This window comes from Pelobates fuscus, chromosome 1, assembly GCF_036172605.1.
Source record: "Pelobates fuscus isolate aPelFus1 chromosome 1, aPelFus1.pri, whole genome shotgun sequence".
NCBI lineage: Eukaryota > Metazoa > Chordata > Amphibia > Anura > Pelobatidae > Pelobates > Pelobates fuscus.
The window spans coordinates 238096126-238119919 of NC_086317.1; the positions used below are offsets into that span (position 1 = coordinate 238096126).

General features: G+C 46.3%; 1 protein-coding gene across 5 annotated transcripts in view; it reads left to right on the forward strand.

The window, feature by feature from the left end:
- LOC134611507 (CYFIP-related Rac1 interactor A-like) overlaps positions 1-23794 on the forward strand; it is a 95153-nt gene that overhangs the window by 39805 nt on the left and 31554 nt on the right. For 3 of the 5 annotated variants that reach the window (XM_063455445.1, XM_063455470.1, XM_063455462.1), the window contains one exon: positions 10194-10274. In XM_063455445.1, coding sequence (XP_063311515.1) covers positions 10194-10274 — 81 coding nt within the window. Of the gene's footprint in view, positions 1-9951; positions 10043-10192; positions 10275-23794 lie in introns of those variants that run through there. The other 2 variants (XM_063455479.1, XM_063455453.1) reach the window with 2 other exon arrangements.

Consider the following 23794-nt stretch of genomic DNA (forward strand, 5'->3'; position numbering starts at 1 on the left):
GTTACATCAGCTGTTTCGTAATGGAGTGGTTGTCCAATTTGCGGATCTACAGTCGGGTACCCACCTAACACCAGCGGATTTCTTCCGGTATATCCAATTGAGGGACTTCGCTCAAAAGCCACACATTAAAAAAGCTGCTCTGGAGACGCTTACCTTCTACGAGAGAATATGTTCTGACGGAGTTGCCCCCAGGGGGTTGATCACGCTATTGTACGCCCATATCAGTGAAGAAAACAGAGAATGGGGGGGATTGACGTATACTACTCAATGGGAGAGAGACCTCGGGGAGACACTGGAGGGGATAGAGTGGCGGGAGATATGGGAGGCTAATTCTAAGGTCTCAATGTGCGTCACTTTACAAGAGCAGGCCTGGAAAACTATGTTCCGTTGGTATACTACCCCGATCCAATTGCATAGGATGCACAAACTAGAGAACGACGATTGCTGGAGGGGATGCGGGACCCAAGGTATGTATATTCACATGTGGTGGGAATGCGCTAAGATACACGGATTTTGGAAGGCAGTGGAGGACCTAATGCTGCAGTTATTTGGTAGACCTTTGAGATTGGATCCGTGGATATACTTATTAATCAGATCGGTGGAAGGATGGACAACACGGGAACAGAAATTGGTACACAAGGTTACTCTGTGTGCACGCCGAGCGATAGCGACGGCGTGGCTCTCTCCGGAGGGTCCAGAGTTCACTGGAGTTATATGTAGAATTATGGATGATCTTACGGCAAGGGTGAGAGGGACGACCGTGACATTTCGGAAACTCTGGGAGCCTTGGGACGATAGCGCAATAGGCTCGAGCGGCACTTGAAGTCGTACCTCGATGGTTCTGGACCGACGCGATGTCTCGCTGGACTAGGCACCGCTGCATATTGGGAGATTGAGGACCTGCCGCCCTTCCCCTCCCCCTCCCCCCACTTTTTGTCCCCTTTTTCCTCTCTTCCTGACCTGACTACATACTTCTTACGTTCTTTCTTTATTCATCTCTCTTTTCATTCTCTTTCTTCTCTACGCTTCGCACTGTTTCCTCAGGCTAGATCTAACGGAGGAACTAGGTAGCACAGTTAGGGGATTAACTGGCACATATGATCAGGGCCGGATTAACATAGGGGCTGATGGAGCTGCAGCTCCAGGCCCAGGCCCATGGAATAGGCCCATTTAAAAAAAAAAAAAAAAAAAAAAAATTTTTTTTTTTTTTTTTTTACACACTACTCTTAGGTTTGCCACCTGACTGGTATTATACTGGTTTTCCACCTGACTGGTATTTGAGGCTGCCTGGCCGTGCCAGTATTGCAGTAATACCGGCAATACAAATGCAGGTATTTTTCTCAGAATAAATGGAGATTACTCTGCAATACCAGCACCGGCCAGTAGGGGTCACTGTGTGTGGAGAGAGGCAGGGATAGGAAGTTACAGCATATCCCTGCCTCTCTCTACTACTTACTGATCCGTGGGGAGCAGCAACACAGCACAGAGTCCAGACAGCAGCTCTACAGCTCAGGTAAGAGAGGGATGGGGGAAAGGCAGCAGGGACACATGGGGACACTGAGACACTAGGGGACACATGTAGACACTGAGACACTAGGGGACACAGACACTAGGTGACATATGGGGACACTGAGACACTAGGGGACACAGACACTAGGGGACAAATGGGGACACAGACACTAGGGGACACTGAGACACTAGGACACATGGGGACACAGACACTGGGAGACCTAGAAACACCGAGACACTTGGGGACACTGGAAAACATGGGGACACTGAGACACTAGGGGACACTGGGACACATGGGGATGCTGAGACACATGGGGATGCTGAGACACATGGGGATGCTGTGAGACATAGGGACATTGGGAGACAATGAGACATTGGGACACAGAGACACTATGTCCCCATTTCTCCCAGTGTCCCCATGTCCACCATCCAGTGTTGCTAGTGTCTCAGTGTCCCCAAGTCTCCCAGTGTCTGTGTCCCATGTCTCTCAGTGTGCCTAGTGTCCCCATGTGTCCCAGTGTCCTTATATGTCCCAGTGTCCCCATGTCTATGTCCACAACTGCCCCCATGTCTCCCAGTGTCCCCAAGTGTCTGTCTCCCAGCCAGTGTCCCCTAGTCTCCCAGTGTCCCCTAGTCTCCCAGTGTCCCCATGTCTCTGTGCCCCTAGTGTCTTAGTGTCCCCAAATGGTTCAGTGTCCCCATGTCTCCCAGTGTCTGTGTTCCTAGTGTCTCAGTGTGCCTAGTGTCCCCATGTCTCCCAGTGTCCCTATATGTCCCAGTGTCCCCATGTCTATGTCCACAACTGTCCCCATGTCTCCCAGTGTCCCCAAGTGTCTGTCTCCCAGCCAGTGCCCCCAGTGTCCCCTAGTCTCCCAGTGTCCCCTAGTCTACCAGTGTCGTCTGTGTTCCCATGTCTCTGTGTCCCTAGTGTCTTAGTGTCCCCAAATGTTTCAGTGTCCCCATATCTCCCAGTGTCTGTGTCCCTAGTGTCTCAGTGTCCCCATTTCTCCCAGTTTCCCCAAATATTTCAGTGTCACCATGTCTCCCAGTGTCCCCCGGTTTCTCAGTGTCCCCCGGTTTCTCAGTGTCCCCCGGTTTCTCAGTGTCCCCCGGTTTCTCAGTGTCCCTGGGTCTCTCAGTGTCCCCATGTCTCTCAGTGTCCCCATGTCTCACTGTGTCCCCAGTATCCTAGTGACATGGGGACACACTGAGACATTGGGACACTGGGAGAAATGGGGACACTGAGACACTGGGAGACTAGGGGACTGGGCGACATGGGGACACTGACACTGTGATACATAGGGACACTGAGACACTGGGTGACTTGCGAGACTGAGACACTGGGAGCAATCCATCTATACAGCAGAATCAGTGAGTAGTTTGTTGGTGATTTTACAGAATTTTCTCTGATGTCACTCCTTGTGATTATACAAATGATTAAGGCTAGTATTTTTTTTCCAAGAAAGGTGGCAACCCTAACTACTCTTCACATACTCTTGCTTAAAGGAGCACTATAGGGTCAGGAACACAATCATGTATTTCTGACCCTATTATGTTAAAACCACCACCCTGGCCCCTTCTTGCCTCCCTAAGTATAGTAAAATATAACTTGTATTCAAGTCTGCAGCTGCTGGCTCTGCCGCTGAACTGACTGTCTGCTGACATCATCAGAAGTGGTGGTCTGAGCAAATTACAATACTTCCCCATAGGATTGGCTGAGACTGTCAACTAGGCAGATCAGGGGCAGAGCCAGCACAAGTCCAACATAGCCCTGGCCAATCAGCATCTCCTCATAAAGATAAATTGAATCAATGCATCTCTATGAGGAAAGTTCAGTGTCTGCATGCAGAGGGTGGAGACACTGAATGGCAGTGCTGCTCACTAGGCAGTACTGCCCCAGGAAGCACCTCTAGCAGCCATCTAAGGAGTGGCCAGTGGAGTTATTTTCTCTGAAAAGACAGTGTTTACTGCAAAAGGCCTGAATGGAATGGTTCTACTTACCAGAACAAATACAATAAGCTGTAGTTGTTATGGTGACTATAGTGTCCCTTTAAGTTTGGAAGCTTAAGAGGGATGTATGGGAACAAAACTTGTGTGGACTGGCTGACAATAAAATTAGTTTAGGTAATGCAGACGCTTGTCTCTTTTAACACTGTGGCATGTCCCCTTTCTTCTACACTCACTACATACACCTTTTCTCTGTCCCAGACTATATACCAGGAACTTCTGCCTGCTAGTAAGAAAGTAAGGAGACAAGTGGACATGTGAGTGCTAGGGGACAGTCCTTAGAAAGCATGGAGTGAACGCATCATTAGACACATTTATGCCAAGCTCAGGGTGCTGCCTGCATAGTATGCCCTTAGTTGGACAGCCTGCAGGATTGGCGGGCAGCCTGACATGCATTCATGCCAGGCTGTCCTTCAAATTCTTTGGACAGACATGCCCCCTTTTTGGGCATGTTCTCCCCTTTTAGCAGGTCTGGTCACGTGATTTGCACCAATGGCCCACCCTTTTACCCCACCCATTGACTTCCTGCTTCACTGGACACTGCTTTTAGGGGTTATGGATTTACTTGAAAGATGAAAGCATAAATTGGAGAGAGATTAGCATAGAGTATGTATTTTCTTATAGATGCATCCTATGAGTTTCCCTTCAGCACCATCTCCATCAGATACATGACGCTTGGGAGGTATGACTGTTTTAGTGTTTTTGGTCAATAAGATTCCGTAATTAGGCCTATCATAATTGTCAGCACCAGGCCCAGTGTGCTCTTAATCCGGCCCTGCATATGATAGCTACTTACTTTTAGCCCACTAGCCTGTGTATTCCCTAACATAAAATTCCCCAACAAACGGCGAGCGCCAAGTCTGGGTTCTGACCCACGTTTACACTGTTACAGAGGACTAAGGTCTCAGAGTGAGGGGTTGTAATTTACTTGGCCTCTTCCTTAGCCTAACAGAGATTGTTTAATTGTAGAGCCAAATGTAAAATTATGTAAATACTAGCAAGGGGTACTGTGAAGTTAAAATTTACGAAATACCTCAATGGCCGGCAGGCGCCATCGGTTTTGACAGGAAAGCTGAGGCTCATAATACTGAGATTGTCACGCTGTATTTTGCCACAATGTCGATAAAGTTGGCTTCTGCTTAAGCCCATAAACTGATGTGCACCTGTACGTGCTATTGAATGAAAAAAAAAAGAATTAAAAAAAAAAAAGAAAGAAATATCATCTTATATTAATCATTGCATTTCAAGAGCTTGTAAAGATACATCAAAGCTGTTGTTGGGAACATTTTCTCTATTTTTTTGTTAACTTAAAATTTTTACTGTGCTTTATCATAATCTGCGAGGTAAGGAACAGGCATATACTTTATTTCTAAGCACCATGCCACCGAGTATTCATCTGGCTATACAGGCCATGCAGATATACATTTCACTATATTGAATATAACAAGATGTCATTGCTATATATTTTTAGTTGTCTTTTGCAATATCCTGGCTTTTTTTTTTTTTACTGGAATGTGAAATTCATTTAGTGTCTTAGTATCACATCATGCCATATTTTCAAAGAGAAATCATCTTAAACAAGGCCAATTTTTGAATAATATATAATTTGTATTATATTTTCTTTAATATTATAAAATCACTTCTCGGGAGGAGTGGCGAGCAAACGCTGCAGGCGATTACAACCAGCACCTCTTTATTCAATGCTATTATGGCAGCTACAAGGGAAACAAACTGTACCACAGGAGAGGGGTGCTCTCTGGGTGTGACAAACCCCAGCAGGTGCTTTCCATGATATAAGCATTACCAAAGACAGCACTGCAAACTTTGCTGAAGAAGACTTGTGGTAGCCTATGTAGGAAATCTGTTTTTTATGTTTACTGCTGAAATAACCATGCTCTGAAGACTCCAGAATCTTACAGGCATCTCGAAGGGGTGGAAGGTAACACAAGAGACAACTGAGCACAGCAGACTCACACAGATGACCTTGTGATATGAATCCTCACCTTGGCTGGCACTAGAGCAGGCCCAGGTCTATCCACATAGACTTCTTCAGCTGATCTGGAATCCTGCACACTTGAGCCCACCATTGACTGAAACCTTGCCTACAACAAAGTTGGTATATTAATTATGGCTTTCCAAAGTCCATTTATGGACAAGCCACTAATCATCTGCTACCGCACTCTCCTCCAAACCTTTTCCTCTTTCATGCTCTCCTATATCAAAAACATGGGAATCTGACCTACACCGTTCCTTCCCCATGGAGGTTTAGGAGAAGGCGTTCAAAGCCATGAAAGATGTATCGAAATCCCACTGGGAGTTGATGCGCAAAGTGTGGCTCATATGGTACCTGACACCCGCTAAGCTTGCCCACATCTACCCTGAAGCTCTATACTCCTGCTGGAAGTGCAAAGCTGGTAAGGTCGCATTTATTCAAATCTTCTGGGAATGTGTGTCCCTGAAGCCTTTCTGGACAGAGATTTGAAGTCTGATGCACATGATTACAAATGTTCTTCTTCCTCAAGAACCCCAATGTTTCCTTTTTGGATATGCTTCCCCAAACGATCCTGAGACCACATCAATCCTTGATCCTCTATATCCTTACAGCGGCCAAAACTGCTATTGCTCAACAATGGAAATCGAGTGTCTCACCACACATCCATATGGCGATTCAATCTCTACAAGCAACATGGTATTATGAAGAAAAGGCACATAGAAACCTTTACCTGTTAACGAAATTCAAGAAAGTGAGATGCAACCAAGATGCACACTACACTCGTTAGGCCTCAAAGGCCAGGAGGCCTCCTCCCCCCTCCAAGCCCTACCCTTTTTTACTACAGGGTAGATTTATCTCACAGAATTCACAAATGAGTCACAATTGTTTCTGCTACTTATGTGTTAGTAAGATGCCCGTTTGTTAGCAAGTCAATGTTACTATCTGCAATCTTTGTACCCCACTGCTCTGTTTGTTTTTGATGAAAACATTTTTTTAAATTCTTAAATAAAGATTATACATTAAAAAAAATTGAACATGCAAACAGATCAGGCTTTCACACTGGATATCTGTCACGATACCTGTTCCTCGTGGCATCATGAGCGACCCTTTCCCCTTGAGCATTTTGACGTAATATTATGGATTGTTTTTAATTAAAAAAAACATTTGTAACAGACATTAGCATTATTTTATCCAAGTGAGAACCCCCCTGCAACATTAAAACCAATTGCCCAATGTCCTGTATGTCCTCTCGTGCTGCAAAAACAGCTCTGAAAAAAACAAAACAACTCCACAAGACCTCTGAATGTATCCCGTATTGTCTGGCACCAAGACATTATCAGCAGGTCCTTTAAGTTCTCCAAGTTGCAAAGTGGAGCCTCCATGGATCAGATTTTCTTGTAACAACACACGGATTTAGCTCTGGGAAATGTGGAGGCCAAAGCAGCACCTTGAACTGTTTGTCATGTTACTCAAGCCATTCCTGAATATATTTTGCAGTGTGGCAGGGTACATTATCCTGCTAAAAGAAGCCACTGCCATCAGGGAACACCAATGCCATGAATGGATGTCCACATGAATGCAATGACCCAGCAGAACATTACCCAGAGTGTCACACTGCCTCCGCTGGCATGTCTTCTACCCATAAAGCATTCTGCTGCCATCTCTTCCCCGGGTCGATAATGCACACGCACCCGGGTATTCACCTGATCTAAATGAAAACGTGAAGGACGTGGCTTGACCGCCATCTCAAGCAGACACATCACCTTAATCGTGGCTAAGTCACCTTAATCATTAAAACCCTGGCAACTCAGCTGCTGTACTGGACAGTGCAAATGCCTGGTGCTGGCTGGGAATAGCTGGGCAGCTTGTGTAGGCAGGTCCCTTTAGACCTGTGGGGGTGATCCTGGTCTACTCTTTGGAGGCTCCTGTCCTGTGCTGAGGGCCTGCGTGTGTGTCTGTATGTATATCTGTGTGTCTGAGTATCTGCATGTGTATGTGTATCTGTGTGTCTGCATCTGTATGTGTATCTGTGTTTGTATCTGCAAGTGTGTCATTGTACGTGTCTGTGTATCTACATGTGTGTCAGTGTTTGTCTGTGTGTATCTGTGCGTATGTGTCGGTGTATCCTCATGTCACTGTACGTCCCTTTGTATACGTGTCTGTATCTATATATGTGTCAGTGTTTGAATGTGTAACTAAACCCACACTAAAGTGTGGGTGAGCAAGACAAACCAAAGCATTGTAATAACTGTACACACTAGCTATTACTAGAAGTATTTATATCTGTGTTTATTATGAAAAGGCATATTTCAAATTAACTGGAGGTTTTACAGTCTGCAGCGTTTAAGCATGAACTTTCATATGCTGCACAGACTTAGAAGCATGTTCTGCATTTTAAGCAGTTTTCTCCAATGTAGTAAATAATTTGAGAATCATACCGGCTTTCCAGGGTGGTGGGACTCAGATGAGTCCCACCACCCTGGAAAGCCGGTATGATTCTCAAATTATTTACTACATTGGAGAAAACTGTCTTCCTGCCTAACCGAACACTTCTCATGAAACCAATTTTAATTTCAGCTATTTCATAGTTATTCATTAATAGATACCTACTAACAAGAATAATGTGTTTTGTCAATGTAAAATTTTAATTAAATCCTTCCTTCTCCTGTCAGACTGCACCTATGTGATTAAAATGCCACAAGCTGAAACTACTGCGTGACTTTAATTCTGTGTCTGTCATATGTCCTGGCATAGCAAACCCAGAGTATTTGAAAACTTGGAAACGGTATACAGTACTTGGATAATGTCTGCTGATTAGATGACATAGATCAGTGTGGTCCAGCAGGACCTGCATATGGCCGTGGGATATGCACAGGCCTGTTCTGCTGAAAAAGCACACACGTTCTGTCACATTTATATCTGTAATTGCACAGGCTGAGACAGGTCACCTTGTGTTTTTGAGTTCACCATTAAAATGTACCTTCACTCATTAATATCTGTATTTGGGGTTACTCTTTATGTGACAGTTGGCAAAACTAGAGATTGAGGGACTGTAGGGTAAATATTATACTACCCTCTCTTTACAAATCCACATTATAGAGAGGTAAACACACATCAGCCAATGCATCTAGTTGGAAGACAAGTGGGCTCTACAGAAACCTCCACGATTATGAGATTTGATAGAATATCTTTAGTGCAGCTGCTGAGGACTCCTTTATTTCCCTTCATTTGAGAGAAAAAACACCAGCTGACTTTGCTGCAGAAGATACAACTAAGACCACAGGACCCTGTAGGCTCCTTTGTATGATTCAACCTGTCCGGGGAACATAGTTATGGAAAAGATTTTTATTTCTACTATGTACTTTGTGTATACTTGATTTCATTTTTCAGTTATGTTATGTTTTAGTTTTTTGTTTTGACATAGTTTTATTTCTTTATATTAATCATAGCCTACATGTTTCCTTGTAGTCCTGTACAACTTGCTATTATCCTGTTAGCCTATTCTTAAACATAGCCTACTTGTTTCATTATAATCATGTAGATCTCAACATTATGCAAGCCTATACTTGTCACCCAGGTTGGAAGAGTCCCTCTTGAAAATGCAGATGAGTATGGGTACTGGTGTAAGCCATGTTTTTGTCATACCTCCCCAAAGTCGTTTTGACAAAACAAAAAGTAGTACAGCAGCTACAGACTTACATCACCATAACCACTATTTATTATTATTTAAAAAGCACCAACAAATTCTGCAGCGCTGTACAATCAGTATTTGTAACAAGACAAGTTGGACACAACAGAGGGTTTTGTGTGCCCTGCTCAAATGAGCTTACATCCTACAATAGGTTATAGTAGTTATGATGCGTAGACCGCAACTTCTATTGTGCAATTTTCAACAACCTTTATATAAATGTAGGTGTATATGTGTGTGTTTGTTCATAAATATTTATATTTATATGTAAATTGTGGAAATGCCAGCAATGTGAAACACTCTGAATAATCGTCCCAGACTAAACATCTGTCCTCTGCCACATTAGATATTTAACATCTTCACAACCAGATTTTGTATATCCCCTGTCAGCATGACTGTCCAAACAAGTCCAAGCTAGTGGAGGTAAACAAGTAACTTAAAAATGCTACAATGTAAAAATTATAACTTTATTTAAAACAGAATTCACCTGGGAGCTAGTTATAAGTAGAGACTTTTTTAGACCCTAAAATAACTCATCTCAGTGGAATTATATATATACACACACATGCAGAGCAGTCTGTCTGTAAGGCTTATTTGTATTTTGAACAGCATCATAAATTTAGACCAAAATCTTTTCCATGACCGTCCTCCTGATAAGGTGGCTTTGTATCAGCAAAGGGTATTGTGTGTCGATCAGAGTGTGGCTGTCACACAGGAAGTACAAAGAATACAGAGACTCTCCGTTTCCTCCTGCTTCTCAAAAATAAGCAAAAACAGAAGTGGTATCACAAAAAGCTGCATTTCCGCAGTGAGAGAAACAGCGAAAACTACATATAAAGCACAATGTAAGATATAAGGGCAGATTTGCTGTTAATGTTATGGGATTTACTTGTTGATTTAAGGACAGGTGTAGGGATGCACAGCTTTCATGAACAGCAAGGGATGTTATAATATAATCAGGCTCATTGTAACATGCCTTTATTTGGTCTCTCTTAGGTCTGCGGGTCATGGGAAACCTTATTAAGGTTTTGGGCAAAGATTTAGAAAATTGTCCTCATTTTTTCCTGGATTTTGAAAGTAAGTTGAAATTGTTTTTACTCTTAAATTGCATTCATGCGTTCGTGAAAATGAGCGTGAGTGAGCAGTATGGTGCATGAATAAGAGAGTGAGTTGGAGGAAATGAATGTGTAAGACATAGGATGAGAGCGATGTACATGAATAAGAGGGGAAAAATAGAAGATGCTAGAATGAGTGGGTGTTCAGTGTAGGGAGCTCTGTGTTATTAAAATAATATAGAGAGCTTTAAGAATGGACAGTATGTAAGACATTAGATGAAGCTTTAGTGAGAGAGGGCTAAGATCTATGATGTATTGCTGAAACGAAGATAGGGAAGTGATGGCACCCAAGATATTTGTGAAGTGCATTTTCCATGATGTTTGATCAATAAGATTTGCCATCATTAATTTTCTAGAGGGTGTGAGAATAAAAAATAAAAATAGTTTGTCCATGTGAGATAGATTGTATGAGCTGGGTAGAGTGAGTATAGAGGGATATCCACTCCAGGGTGTATGAATGAGTTGGTTACCTGGGGGGCAGAGAGGGGGGGGGGAGGCAGGTGGTAATAGAGGGATACCGAATGAGCTAATAGTTGTGATTAATGACAGAAGGACAAAACTGAGAATATGTAGAAGGTTAGTTATGTGTTTGTGTGTATCTGCAGCTCTTTACAAGGACAAATGCATTAAAGTACCTTCATAATGTGCAATAAGCCACAGAATAGAGGGTGGTTAATAGGAGATAGCTCCACAAAGAGTTAAAGATAGAAAATGTTTTGACAGAGAGGGAGAGTAAGAACAGTGAGAGTAAGCAAGAGAAGAGAGACCGAGAGTAGCAGAGTTGTTCACTAACCTGGGAATTATGGTTGAAATGTACTTGTTTGTCTAAGATATTTTTATATAATTACTATATCTACATCAATGTATCTTGCTGTATTGTGGGGTATGCAATAAAAGGTTGCAATTGTGTTTATTTAGAAATAAGAGTTGATAAATGTGAAAATAGTATTTACGTTAAAAATGTGCTTGTAAATGTTAAACCATATATATTATATATGTAATTATTGAAGATAGGATTATCATGACCCCATTATTTTTCTATGTATGTAATCCTCAACATGTCAGCAGACAAAATTCTACTTTAAAATTCTGTAGCAGTATATTTAGATATTCACTGTCTATTTATAAATCTACTTTGTTCTATGAATATGTTCTCACATACTGGGTATTTTTAATATGTTAATATTAAAGGTGACTGTTGTGACATCAGTGCCTTGTATAGCCAGCTTTTTGCCTTCTGGTTTTGCAGCAAGAGGAAGTCCATCTACAACTGGAAATTCCAGAGATAAATTAGATATGCGTCTCTCCTGTGCTGGAAAAATATGTAAAAGTGTCCTTTGTAACATTTTGACTTCAGTAGGAGAAAAAAGTTAAATCACTTTGTTTATACATCTCTATCCACACCTCCCCTGCATGTGACTTACACAGTCTCCCAGTACACTTTCTGTAAAGTGATCTATTTTTTAACCTTTATTGCAAAGTGTGTTTAATCTAGAATGTATTATCACCTGCTGTGTAAATGGCTCTAGAGGGCCATTAATAGAGCAGGAGAGAGGAAATTCTAAATTAAACAGACTGTGCAATAAAGGAAGGTTAAACATTTAGATCTCTGATTACAATAAATGTATAACAAGACTGTGTAGATCACATGCAGGGGTGTGTGACTAGGGCTGTATAAAGAAAGGAATTTAACTTCTGAATTGCAGCGAATTGAGCTGTGATTGAGACCAAAACAATTTCATTAAGCAAAAGTTGTTTTGGTGCCTGTAGTATCCTTTTAAAGCTTATTCAAAAAAGAAATATCTTACTCATTATGTCTTGAGAAGAACTTGTAGTATTTGTGATGGTATATAAGAAGGTAATAGGGTTTTAACCGCATCAGCAGCGTGTATACTTGCATTCACTTTTGTTTTGCACAGTCACTTTTGTTTTGCAAATTTAACCAACAAAGCCCAAATTACCTTTTTCTTTGTTCCAGTGCTGTATTTCACACTGCTAAGAAACACACTTCTCTGCTACGGCTCCATTCTGTAAATCTCAGCCCTTCCCTTATACCACACTTTACAGCAAATTCTGTAACTCTATATTGAAATCTCAATATTTGCAGCTAGGAAAGGGTAGTATGAAGTAAAGGCCTTAAGCATTCTGAGCACACTGCAGAGATTCTTCTTGGGTTCCAAAAGCAGCCTACAATGCATTGCATTCTAAAAATGCTCGAGTTATTAAATTTACAGATATCTATATATTATGGTGCCATTTTTAGAAATGCCACCAGGTTCCATAATAAGAGAATTTGACCATCTATTTTGCTTCTATGCATATATTCAGGGCCGGATTTTCCTATAGGCTAACTAGGCTTTAGCCTAGGGCCTCAAGATCAAGAGGGGCCTACATTCAAATTGTTAGCAAAATTAAAATTACACTATTCTAAAAACAGTGAACACTAAAACACTGAACCTAAAATAAGGAGAAATTCTACGCATATGATATGACCAGTGGCGTACTAAAGGGGGGCGGGCGGGGGCGGTCCGCCCTGGGTGCCACTTACTAGGGAGGTGCCCGGGGCAGACTGCAATGCCCCTCCTGCCGCGATCGCCGAGACCGGCGGTCTGCAGCTCCGCAATGTGCAGAGCTGCAGACCATGGATCTCGCGTGCACTGCCCAATCAGAGCGTTGCTGCGGGTTACCACGGCAGCGCTCTGATTGGGTCTCGCGAGATCCATGGTCTGCAGATCTGCGGAGCTGCAGACCGGAAATGAGGGCCACCGGACCACCAGGCAGCCCCCAATGGACTACCAGGGATTTAGGGTAATTTTTTTAGTCACCCCCCCCCCTCCTCATCACCCCCCTCCCTCTCACAATCACCCCCCCTCTCCTCATCACCCCCCTCCCTCTCACAATCACCCCCCTCTCCTCATCTCAACTTTTTTTAAATTTATTATCCGTGCCACATTTTTTATAAAGGTTAGTACCAATCACAACATGTTTCATTTAACATATTGATATATATCACAGTAATTATGTATTTTATTGTCTCTCATGTAATTTACAAACTTAAAAATGGGGGGTGAAAGGGCCTCATAAGTAGAATAGCCTCTTTTCATCTAAATCCGGCCGTGCATATATTTCAGACTCTATATGACATATTTCAAGATGCTTTTTATCCTCACAATATTTCAATAATCAGTGAATGACAACCTATGCCCAAAAGCCAAAATTGTTGTTTTACATCAAGTTTGTGTGATTTATTAAAGAAATGCTATTAGCGTTTTAACAGAAAGATCTAGTTAAGGTTATAGTGGCACTCGACCCCATAACAACTTCAACTCAATTAGATTGTTATGGGACCTGGAATCCCTGGGTGTCTTTCTTACTTAAGAGGTGAAACAAAGGCGAACTTGGGGAAAAATTTGGCACTGGCATTTTTTAATCACAGTGGCACAGTGGCAAGAGGGCAGGACCAGAGGGGGGTAAACAGGTTCAATGCTCTCTCAGGGCAGGCCATGTGCAGAGCCCTGCTGAAGACCTCTTAGATGAGATAAAGGCCCTGCATTTGTCCTGCACAGTGCAAGCAAATTTAATGACACGCTTGCATTGTTTGCTTGTGACTTGTCTCTGGTGTCTCCATAAGTGAGATTCCAGCGGAAATAAATATCAGGAAAGAGTACTGTACATGTGGTTGGAGGCTGCTTGTGGGATTGCGTGTTTGTAGAGTCAGCTCATTGTGGTGTGGTGTTTTTGTGTTTCAGTTTTTCATTTTTTTTTTTTTTGTGTGGCTAGGGGCTGTAGAGAGTGTCTGTATAGGGGGGCATATTGTGTGTATAGAGTATGCAGCGTGTGTGCATAGATGCTCCAGAGTGTGCGTTGGGAAGGGTGCAGTGTATCTGGGTGGGGGGGTGCATTGTGTGTGTATGTGTGTGTGTGCAGTGTGTGCGTCTGAGGGGCGCAGTGTGTGTGTGTGAAAGGGGTGCATTGTGTGTGCAGTAGCTGGGGCTGAGTCCTCAGGACCCACAGAAGGGACTGCGGGACTCCGGTGCGATTTGTGGCTACGGTGGAGCAAGAGATGGTGTCGTGTCACAGGCCTCAAGATGTTCCGTGGCCCCCATCTGTGAATGTGGTCGCCATTGAAGGAAAGTCCCAATATCCCTAAATCTCTGAGGCTGCTGCAGGAGGCAGTTTGTGTGATTTGTGCCTTGTTGTGAGATCACTTGTTCTTCAGTTATAGGTTTTAAACAGATATCGGGGGATTACTGCTATTTTTGTTGTATTACCTGCATGCATGCTGTAATTTTTGTGCATCCACTTAGAAGAAAAAGGCACACATTTGTTTTCTCTTTGGATTTCATAATGCCTATTTTACAATAATATTGTTGCCTGAACTACGCTTACTTACACAGTATAGTCTGCCAGCCGGGCCGGGCTAACAGTGAACGATCTCCTTCTTCACAAAGCAATGTTTTATACCTTTATAACCCAGCATGTTTTATGATAAGGCACCAACGTCAAACATAGCGTTTCGTATATCATTAGATATTTCTTTATATAAGCCTGTTTTAGAAATCTGTTTTGGACGCCTGTTACATAGGCATGTTTCCTCTCAGCAAGAACCTAATTGCATAGCTTTGCTAGAAATGGGATTGCATGTGTCTTGTCTGTACCCTCAGTCACGCCTCTGCATACTCTATCCCGACAAGTGCACATAGGCTACCTTAACACTTACCTTAACACTATTAGCAGTGAGATACCGTAAACAACTATAACATGCATAAGCAACTGTAATAATATGCCAATATCCATGCCTTGATTAACTCCAAGAGAAGACCTATAGACAAGATAAATGTACAATAAATGTGAGTCTAACATGCAAGCGTAGTACACTACACTCGACTTACCCTTAACCCTTTACATGTTAGGTTTAACGCCTATAAGCGGAACTTAGATCAGCTTGGTTACACACATCGTTTAATGCTCAACTTGTTCATATCTTGATTTTCATAACAAAAAGTGCAAAGTTTTCTCATGCCATACCTGTGATATAAAATGTCTACGTATCTGCTTGCACCAGCTGTCGTGGCAGTGCAAACATGTCTGTTATCTTTATGCACAAATAAAATAAAGAATTATAAAAAAAAAAGGCACATATTTTCTTTTAGATTACTTTTTAAAGTGAATACTGACCTTCTGGATTAAACCAGGTAATTTAAAAGCACAACTACCAATATACACACCAACTTCAAGCTTCTGCCCATTTACTGCACACATGCCATCAGCAGGCACAAATGTGATCTGAACATGAAAATTATGTTTGACAGGAACTTCATGCAATTGGTTAAGTGAAAAATGTCACATCCTTTTTGTAAATGTATCACTTCCTCCTTAAATAGCATTTCATTGGTTTGGCTACTTACGTGTCTTTGAAAGTTCCCAAACCCACAAAACAAAGAAGTAAAGCACATACCACACGATCATCACAGCTGCTAACAGGTTAAGGGACTCGGTGCCTGCGTGAATAAACTGTGTTTCTACATAAAAGTCTGCTCTGCCGGAGTTTCCTTTTGTTAGGTTTAAAATGCTCACTATTTCTCACAATTTCTTTAACTTGCAACCACTTGATGTGGCATAAGTGCATCATGGAGGTAGCAGTATTCTGGCACTCATTTACGGTTATTCACTAAAGTGAGAATTCAAAGTGAATTTTAAATTCAAGGTAAAAATTGGCAACCTGGAAATATTCTTTGTCAGCTATGCTTCCGGTTCGGCTACTTTGGACTTGAATTTGCAATTTACTTTGGATTCTCACTTTATTGAATAACCTTGATTTTATTCTTTGTCCGGATATACACAAGCAAGGTGCTTGTTCATTCTTGATGTCTGTGATTTGATACAGAAGAGTGAATTAAAACCAACATAAAACTGGTTTATGAGTCGACTTTGCTGCCTGCAGTGGTGTAACTACTACTATTGCAGGGGTCACAGTGACGGGCACGGCAACCGCTGCGACCCACGCGATCGTAGGCCGGCATACCTTGACGGCCGGTGCACTGCAGCACCGACTAGGACTTTCTGGGTTACCGGCAGGAGGGGAAGCGCTGTGCTGCTCCCCTCCTGCCATTGGATGGGGCCGTGCGCGGAGCTGGACCCAAGATGGCGGCGGGACGGCCCGGTGCGGAGCCCGGCGGGGCGGGGTCACGGCCCAGGAGGGCGCCCCCATCGGTCATGGCGGTGGACGGCGGCGCACGGACCAGGACGGTCCAGGACAGGCCCAGGACACAGCAGGCAAGTGCAGGGGGCCCTTCTGGGGGTCCCCTTGGCGTGGGGGTCAGAGGGGGAGCGCGGTCCAGGTCGAGGGAGCGGGTGGAGAAGGGGGAGGGTAGGCGAGCTGCCCATGGGGAGCAGGGGTCGGGTGTAGGGGTCCCTGGAGGGGTACAGGATGCTGCGCAAGGGTCTCTTGGGGTGCAGAGGGGTCAGGCTTCAGGGGGAGAGGGTCTGGGGTTGCCTGGTAATTCCCAAAGGGTGCTGGGGGGGGGCCCTCTGGTCTGGTAGGTGCCGGGGGGGCGTTGGGTGGTAAGGGGAAGGCCCCGAGGTCCGGTCGGTCGGGGGTAGCTGCCTCTGGGAGCGGTGTCCCACAGTCCGGGTCTGTAGGGGGTCCCGGGGGCCGCGTCCCTAGTCTGGGTGGCGTGGGGGCGGGGGTAGGTCGGGTTTATGTAGGGGAGGGGCGCGGGGCGCACGGGAGGGGGGGTGGGCCCAGTTCGGAGTCTGGTAGTGTTAGCCCCTCGCCAGTTAGGGTCCAGAGGGCACGCAGAATCCATAGAAGGTCCCGGCGCAGGCGCTCAACTTCAGGCAGTTCAGCGGGGTCAGGGTCCCCTAGGCTGCATCGACGGGGGATGGCATCTAGGGGTGACGGTAGGAGCCATAGTCCGCAGGGCAGGGCTCTCCGGGCCTTTGGGGCGCGACAGCGGGGTGACACCCGGCGGGAGGCTTTGGCGGTTGGCAGGCGCTCCCCGGTTCGGGACGGGAAGGTGATGGGGGAACAGTACGCCTTGCCCAGGACTTCTTCTCCTCTTTCCAGGTCCCGGAGCCGTTCTTCGTCAGTGTTTTCCAGGCACCAGGTGGGCTCCCTGGTTGGCGGGACGTCGGCGGATGTCGCTCATCCTGGACGGGCAGTGATGGACAGCGCAGCCCCGGGTATCCCCGGCTCAAGGGGCTTGGCCGGTGAGTCTACTGAATCGCTACAGTCCAGTGCATTGGTGCAAACACTGCAATCACTACTCCACTCACTGGGAGCGGGGGGTGGTACACAAGGTAGCGTAGGGCAGGTGTGGGCACAAGGGCCGGTGGAAGCGGGGTCCAGTCTAGGGACCCCAGCCGCGGTTGCGGGCGGAGATGCCATGGTGGCGTCCAGCGTGGGGGAGGCGGGGAGCGAACGGGCGGAGTTGATGGGTGGGGTGCCGGACGCGGCGAGGCAGCATGCGTATGTGTCATTCGTGGGCCCGCTGGGGGTGCACCTCAAGCAGGAGGTGAAAGACAAAATCTGGAAAGGGGAATTTTGCGAGATTTTCTCCCTTCTTCCCTTGGAGGACTTTCTTGACCTCAAGGACGAGGACAAGAAGGACGAAAAAAAGGAGGAGGAGGAAAAACGGCGGCGGTATCGCAAGATACCGAAGTCTTTTGGTAACTGGCTGAGGGCATTCTGTATCCTGGCCAGCGTGATCGGGGAGAAATCGCCGGGCTCCTGCTCGTCCCTGTTTTGCTACTTGGACGGCATATGGGAGGCATACCGCACCTATGGCGGATTGGCATGGTGGCGGTATGATGAGCAGTTCCGGCAGCGATTGGCGGCTAATCCGGGTATGAGGTGGGACCAAATGGACCTGCCTCTCTGGATGAAGCTCATGATGGCGCAGAAGGCGCAGCCCTTTCAGCACGCGGCTGGCGCTAAGGGTCAGTCCTCCTCGTCGGCCGCCTCGCAGAAGGGCTTATGCTGGCTCTTTAATGAGGGTCAGTGCAAGTGGGGCACAGCCTGCCGCTTTAAGCATGAGTGCTCGGGCTGTGGAGGGGCACACGGGCTCCAACAGTGTTTCAAGAAGGGAAAATCTGGGGGGGCAGGAGCCTCTGCCGCGGTTGGCGGCGGGGGTCCCCCGCTACCCCGGGGGCTAACTCCGGTGAAGCTAGACGCGATGGAGCCCTGGCTAAGCCGTTACGGTAACAGGGCGGACGCGGAGCTGCTTCGGGCGGGGTTTGGGCAAGGGTTCATTATTCCTTTTCGGGAGAGGGGCGGTACGGCGTGCTTTCGTAATCTCAAGTCCGTGGCAGAGTTTCCGGGGGTGGTTCGGGAGAAGCTGGGCAAGGAGGTGCGGTTAGGTAGGATGGCGGGACCGTTCTCGGCCCCGCCGCTGGAGGGCCTCAGGGTTTCCCCTCTCGGGGTGGTCCCCAAGAAGGAGGCAGGGAAGTTTCGGCTCATTCACCATCTTTCCTATCCCAAAGGGGAGTCGGTGAACGACGACATCGATAGGGACTTGTGCTCGGTCTCTTATGCATCATTTGACCAGGCGGTCGAGCTGGTGAAGAGGGCCGGGCGTGATGCCTTGATGGCCAAGGTAGATGTCGAAGCCGCTTTTCGGTTGCTCCTGGTACACCCGGCATGTCACCACCTGTTGGGATGCTTCTTTGAAGGGGGCTACTTCGTGGATTTGTGCCTCCCCATGGGGTGTTCCATTTCGTGCTCTTACTTTGAGAAGTTTAGTTCATTTCTCGAATGGGTGGTACGGGTTGAGGCGGGAAATAGAGCGGTGGTGCACTACCTGGATGATTTTCTGTGTGTGGGGCCTGCCGGCTCTCCCGCATGCCAGCACCTGTTGAGGACCATTCAATGGGTGGCGGGCCAATTTGGGGTGCCGCTGGCGGCGGACAAAACGGAGGGCCCGACCGAGTGCCTCAGTTTCTTGGGTCTGGAGATCGATTCAGTGCGGGGGGAATGTCGGCTGCCACTGGCAAAACTGGAAGGGTTGCGCTGCGTGGTGGCCGAGGTGCGGCAGGCGCGGAAAGTAACCCTGCGCCGCCTGCAGTTGCTGATTGGCATGCTCAATTTCGCTTGTAGGGTGATACCCATGGGTAGGGTGTTTAGCCGCAGCCTGTCGGCGGCTACCGCGGGGATTCGTTCCCCTCACCATTTCGTACGGGTATCTTCGTCCATGCGGGCGGGCTTGGGGGTGTGGGATACCTTCTTACGGGACTTTAATGGGACAGTGTTCTTTCGGCAAGGGGGCATGTCGACGGCTGAGCTGGAGCTGTACACCGACGCGTCGGGTAGTGTGGGCTTCGGGGCCTACTTCAGCGGGAACTGGTGTGCTGAGAAGTGGCTGGAGGCATGGGGGCAGAGCCCCCTCATGCGTAACCTGGCTTTTCTAGAGTTGTTCCCGCTGGTGGTGGCATTGGCTCTGTGGGGGGACCGGTTGAGGGACCGGAAGGTAGTTTTCTTCTCGGACAACATGTCCGTGGTGTATGCGGTCAATAACCAATCAGCAGCGTCTAAGCCGGTGGTGACACTGCTGCGTTGCTTTGTTTTGTTGTGCATGTCCCTGAATGTGGTCTTTCGCGCGCGCCATGTGCGAGACGCTCTGTCTCGTTTTCAGTGGTCCCGGTTTCGGATGATGGCTCCGGAGGCTCAGGACGTGGGTCAACTGTGCCCGGACGAGATGTGGCAACTAGGAGCGTCCTGCTTGGCGGACACGTGAAGGCTTCGCTGGCGCCGGCCACATGGGCCGCCTACAGTAAGGTCTGGAGTTCATGGGAACGTTCCTGGGGCGGGCTGGGCCGAGGGGTGCAAGGGGAACCGCCTCTGGATGCCTTTTTGTGGTTCACCTTTCAATTATTGGCAAGGGGCGCCTCCCCGGCGGTAATTGACAGGAACATGGCAGCAATGGCGTTTTGGTTCAAACTCCATGGGGGGGAGGACCTTACCAAGGCGTTCATTGTCAGGCAAGCGCTCAAGGGGTATCGGAGGGCTCGGAAGGTTCCCGATGCAAGGCGCCCGGTGTCGGTGAGGGTGCTGGAAGGGCTTATCCAGGTGCTTCCGGACATTTGTTTCAATGATTTCGAGGTATCCCTATTCAGAGTGGCGTTTCTCTTGGCTTTCTTTGGGGCGTTCCGCGTGAGCAACACCCGAGCGGCCGCGGGGGGCCTGCAGGTGTCAGGGGTGCGTATACTGGGAGGGAAGCTGGTGGTACACTTGGCCAGGTCCAAGACGGACGTGGAAGGTAAGGGCCGGGACGTTGCGCTGGGTGCCTTGCCGGGTTCGGCACTGTGCCCAGTAGCTGCGGTATCGGAATATTTGGATCGGAGACCCGCGGTTGGCGGGTCTTTGTTGGTGCACGCGGATGGCTCGTCGCTTTCTCGCTTCCAATTTCAGAAGGTTTTCAGTTTGGGTCTGGGTCGGATGGGACTGGATGCCGGCACCTACGGTACCCATTCCTTTCGTATTGGGGCGGCCACCGAGGCCACGCACCTGGGTTTGGGGGACGAGGTAGTCAAGCGGATTGGGAGATGGGAATCTGTTGGATCACTAAGGGGCCTTGGGGCAGCCTTGGGGGTGCGGGTGTGTTTTATCCTGTTTTTTCTTTCTTCCCCAGGCCGGGTCGCATGGATCGTGGGTCATTCCTTCGTTTTCTGGGCTGGAAGGAGGGCTGCAGCTCGAGCTCAAGGCCAAGAGCTGGGCTTTCCGGAGGACCAGCTTGTGGTGCGCTGGTGGGGGTATCGGGGTTTCTGCTGGGGGGACGTCTGCGGGGCGATATTCCGAATGGTCGCAGGCGGGGCACGGCCGGACATGCTAGTCTTACATGCGGGCGGTAATGACCTGGGCCTCACCCCGCAGCGGAGGTTGGTAAAATGGATAAAGCAGGATCTTAATAGGTTGGTTGATCTGCTTCCCGGGGTGATGCTGGTATGGTCAGAGTTCGTTCCGAGGCGGCGGTGGCGGCACGCACGGGACCCGGTAGCCATTGACAGATGCAGGGGTAAGGTGAACAGCCTAATGGCAAGTTTTGTCAGGAAACTGGGGGGAGTGGTAGTAAGACATAAGGAATTGGAAGAGGGGTTGGCTGGGTATTACCGCTCGGACGGTGTACACCTTTCGGCGGTGGGATTCGACCTGCTGAACTTGGGTCTGCAGGAGGGGATGCAGAGGGCGTTCTTTCTCCGGCGTGGCGGAGCTCAGACAGCTTAAGGGGTCAAGGTCTGAGCTTGTGGCGGGATAGGGAGCTGAGAGAGAGGACATAGGCTCCCAATGAGGAACGTGAGGAACATGGAGAATTATGGTCAATGGTGGTTTCGAGTCCTGGAGATGGCTTAGAACCTGGTGGGGCAGGGGTATCCGGGTATACCCCTGCCGTGGTTACTTATGGTTGGCACTTGTTCGGTTCAAGTTGGAGAGGTTGGAAACTGTCAAAATATATTTGTATTGGTTATGTTGGGGGTCATTGCCCTTTATCAAAAAAGAAGGATACGGATGCGAGGGGCGGAAGGTGGGGGCAATGACCCAGGTTTATATGTTCATTTATATGTTAATTTATATGTTAATTTATTGCTATCATTATTATTAAAGCAATATTATCGTTATATATTATATATTTGTTTAATAAAGCTGTGGACAAATTTTCCCATATACTATAGTGTCAGTGTGTTATTGGGTTAGGTATGTGGGGTTTTTTTGTCCAAGGTTCCGACAGCCCATATGGCGACTATACACCGGTCATGTAGCCCCATGTAGCCAAAAGCGCAGCTTAAGCGGAACAGGGCCTTGACAGGGGTTAGGAGGCGGGCCTAGGAGGAACAGACAGGACAGGTGGGTTGTGGGATATGGGGATTTGACTATTTAAATGAGGAGCCATTTTGTAATGTTCACTTTTAATTTCCTATCCGGTTTAGTTTGTCCCGCCCACCCTCCCTATATTTATGCTTAGATAAGGGGTTATCCCGTTTTTTCACAGCGGCGGGATAGGGAGCTGAGAGAGAGGACATAGGCTCCCTATGAGGAACGTGAGGAACATGGAGAATTATGGTCAATGGTGGTTTCGAGTCCTGGAGGTGGCTCAGAACCTGGTGGGGCAGGGGTATCCGGGCATACCCCTGCCGTGGTTACTTATGGTTGGCACTTGTTCGGTTCAAGTTGGAGAGGTTGGAAACTGTCAAAATATATTTGTATTGGTTATGTTGGGGGTCATTGCCCTTTATCAAAAAAGAAGGATACGGATGCGAGGGGCGGAAGGTGGGGGCAATGACCCAGGTTTATATGTTCATTTATATGTTAATTTATTGCTATCATTATTATTAAAGCAATATTATCGTTATATATTATATATTTGTTTAATAAAGCTGTGGACAAATTTTCCCATATACTATAGTGTCAGTGTGTTATTGGGTTAGGTATGTGGGGTTTTTTTGTTCAAGGTTCCGACAGCCCATATGGCGACTATACACCGGTCAAGGATTTGTGAAAACAGAGACAGCTGTGCATGTGTGTTTCTGAAATTAATTTTAATGGCAGTAGCATGACGAAATAGAATTCCTCTGAGGTTTACTCCATAAAATATAGTTTTTCTTGTCCTGTATGTATTTATTTATTTTGTTTCAATAGTAATAAGTGAATAGTTAGAATAAATTCTATTGCACTTTTTAACATATATCCATTTCTATGCATACTATACTGAACATACACAAATAAGCTGATGAGATAGCTTAGAACATAGCACCCCATTTACAGTATCTCACATTTGCTGGTTGAATTCCTGTCATAAACAGTTCATGCTTTCATCATGTTAAGGTCAATCAAAAGAGTAGCATGAAGTTGGGTAATAATAACACCTAAATCCCAGGATTTATTTACAAGCTACTGAAGTGCTAAATGTGCCTTTCTTGGTTAAATACTTTTGATATTATGTTGAGACAATGTAAAGGTATATCACTGAGGTTCTCTTTAGCACACTAAAACACAAAGTAGCATTACAAATTAGCTTGGCTAATATTGCTTGGTTACTGCTACTTCTATGTGCTGCTTCAAAGTGTGTGATTGGAGATATTCTGGAGAGTTTTACAGGTTCTTCAACTGTCTAAAATTTTGTTAAGAGTTTTCTTTTTTACTGTTACAGGTAAGATCCATCTATAGGAAACGGTTACTGATTGCACAAGGTTTGATTTCCTTTTGATATTTGGTAAGGCTTTTTATTTGATTAGCTAGGTGTTTGCTATTGATTGTTGGTTAATTAGCTATTGTTTGCAAATAAGCATAGGCCTACCCAGGTGTTAAATATTCCTAGTGGACGGTGCTTTTAGGAGTTATATAAATGCACCGCCCATAGCTTGGCTGCTATATCTAACTGCTGCTCCAAAGTGAGTGATTGGTGATAAACTGGAGGTAATCTGAGGTATACAGGAGGACTAAAAAAATAAAAGGAAAGATTTGTTTGATTTAAATAATTCACCTCATTA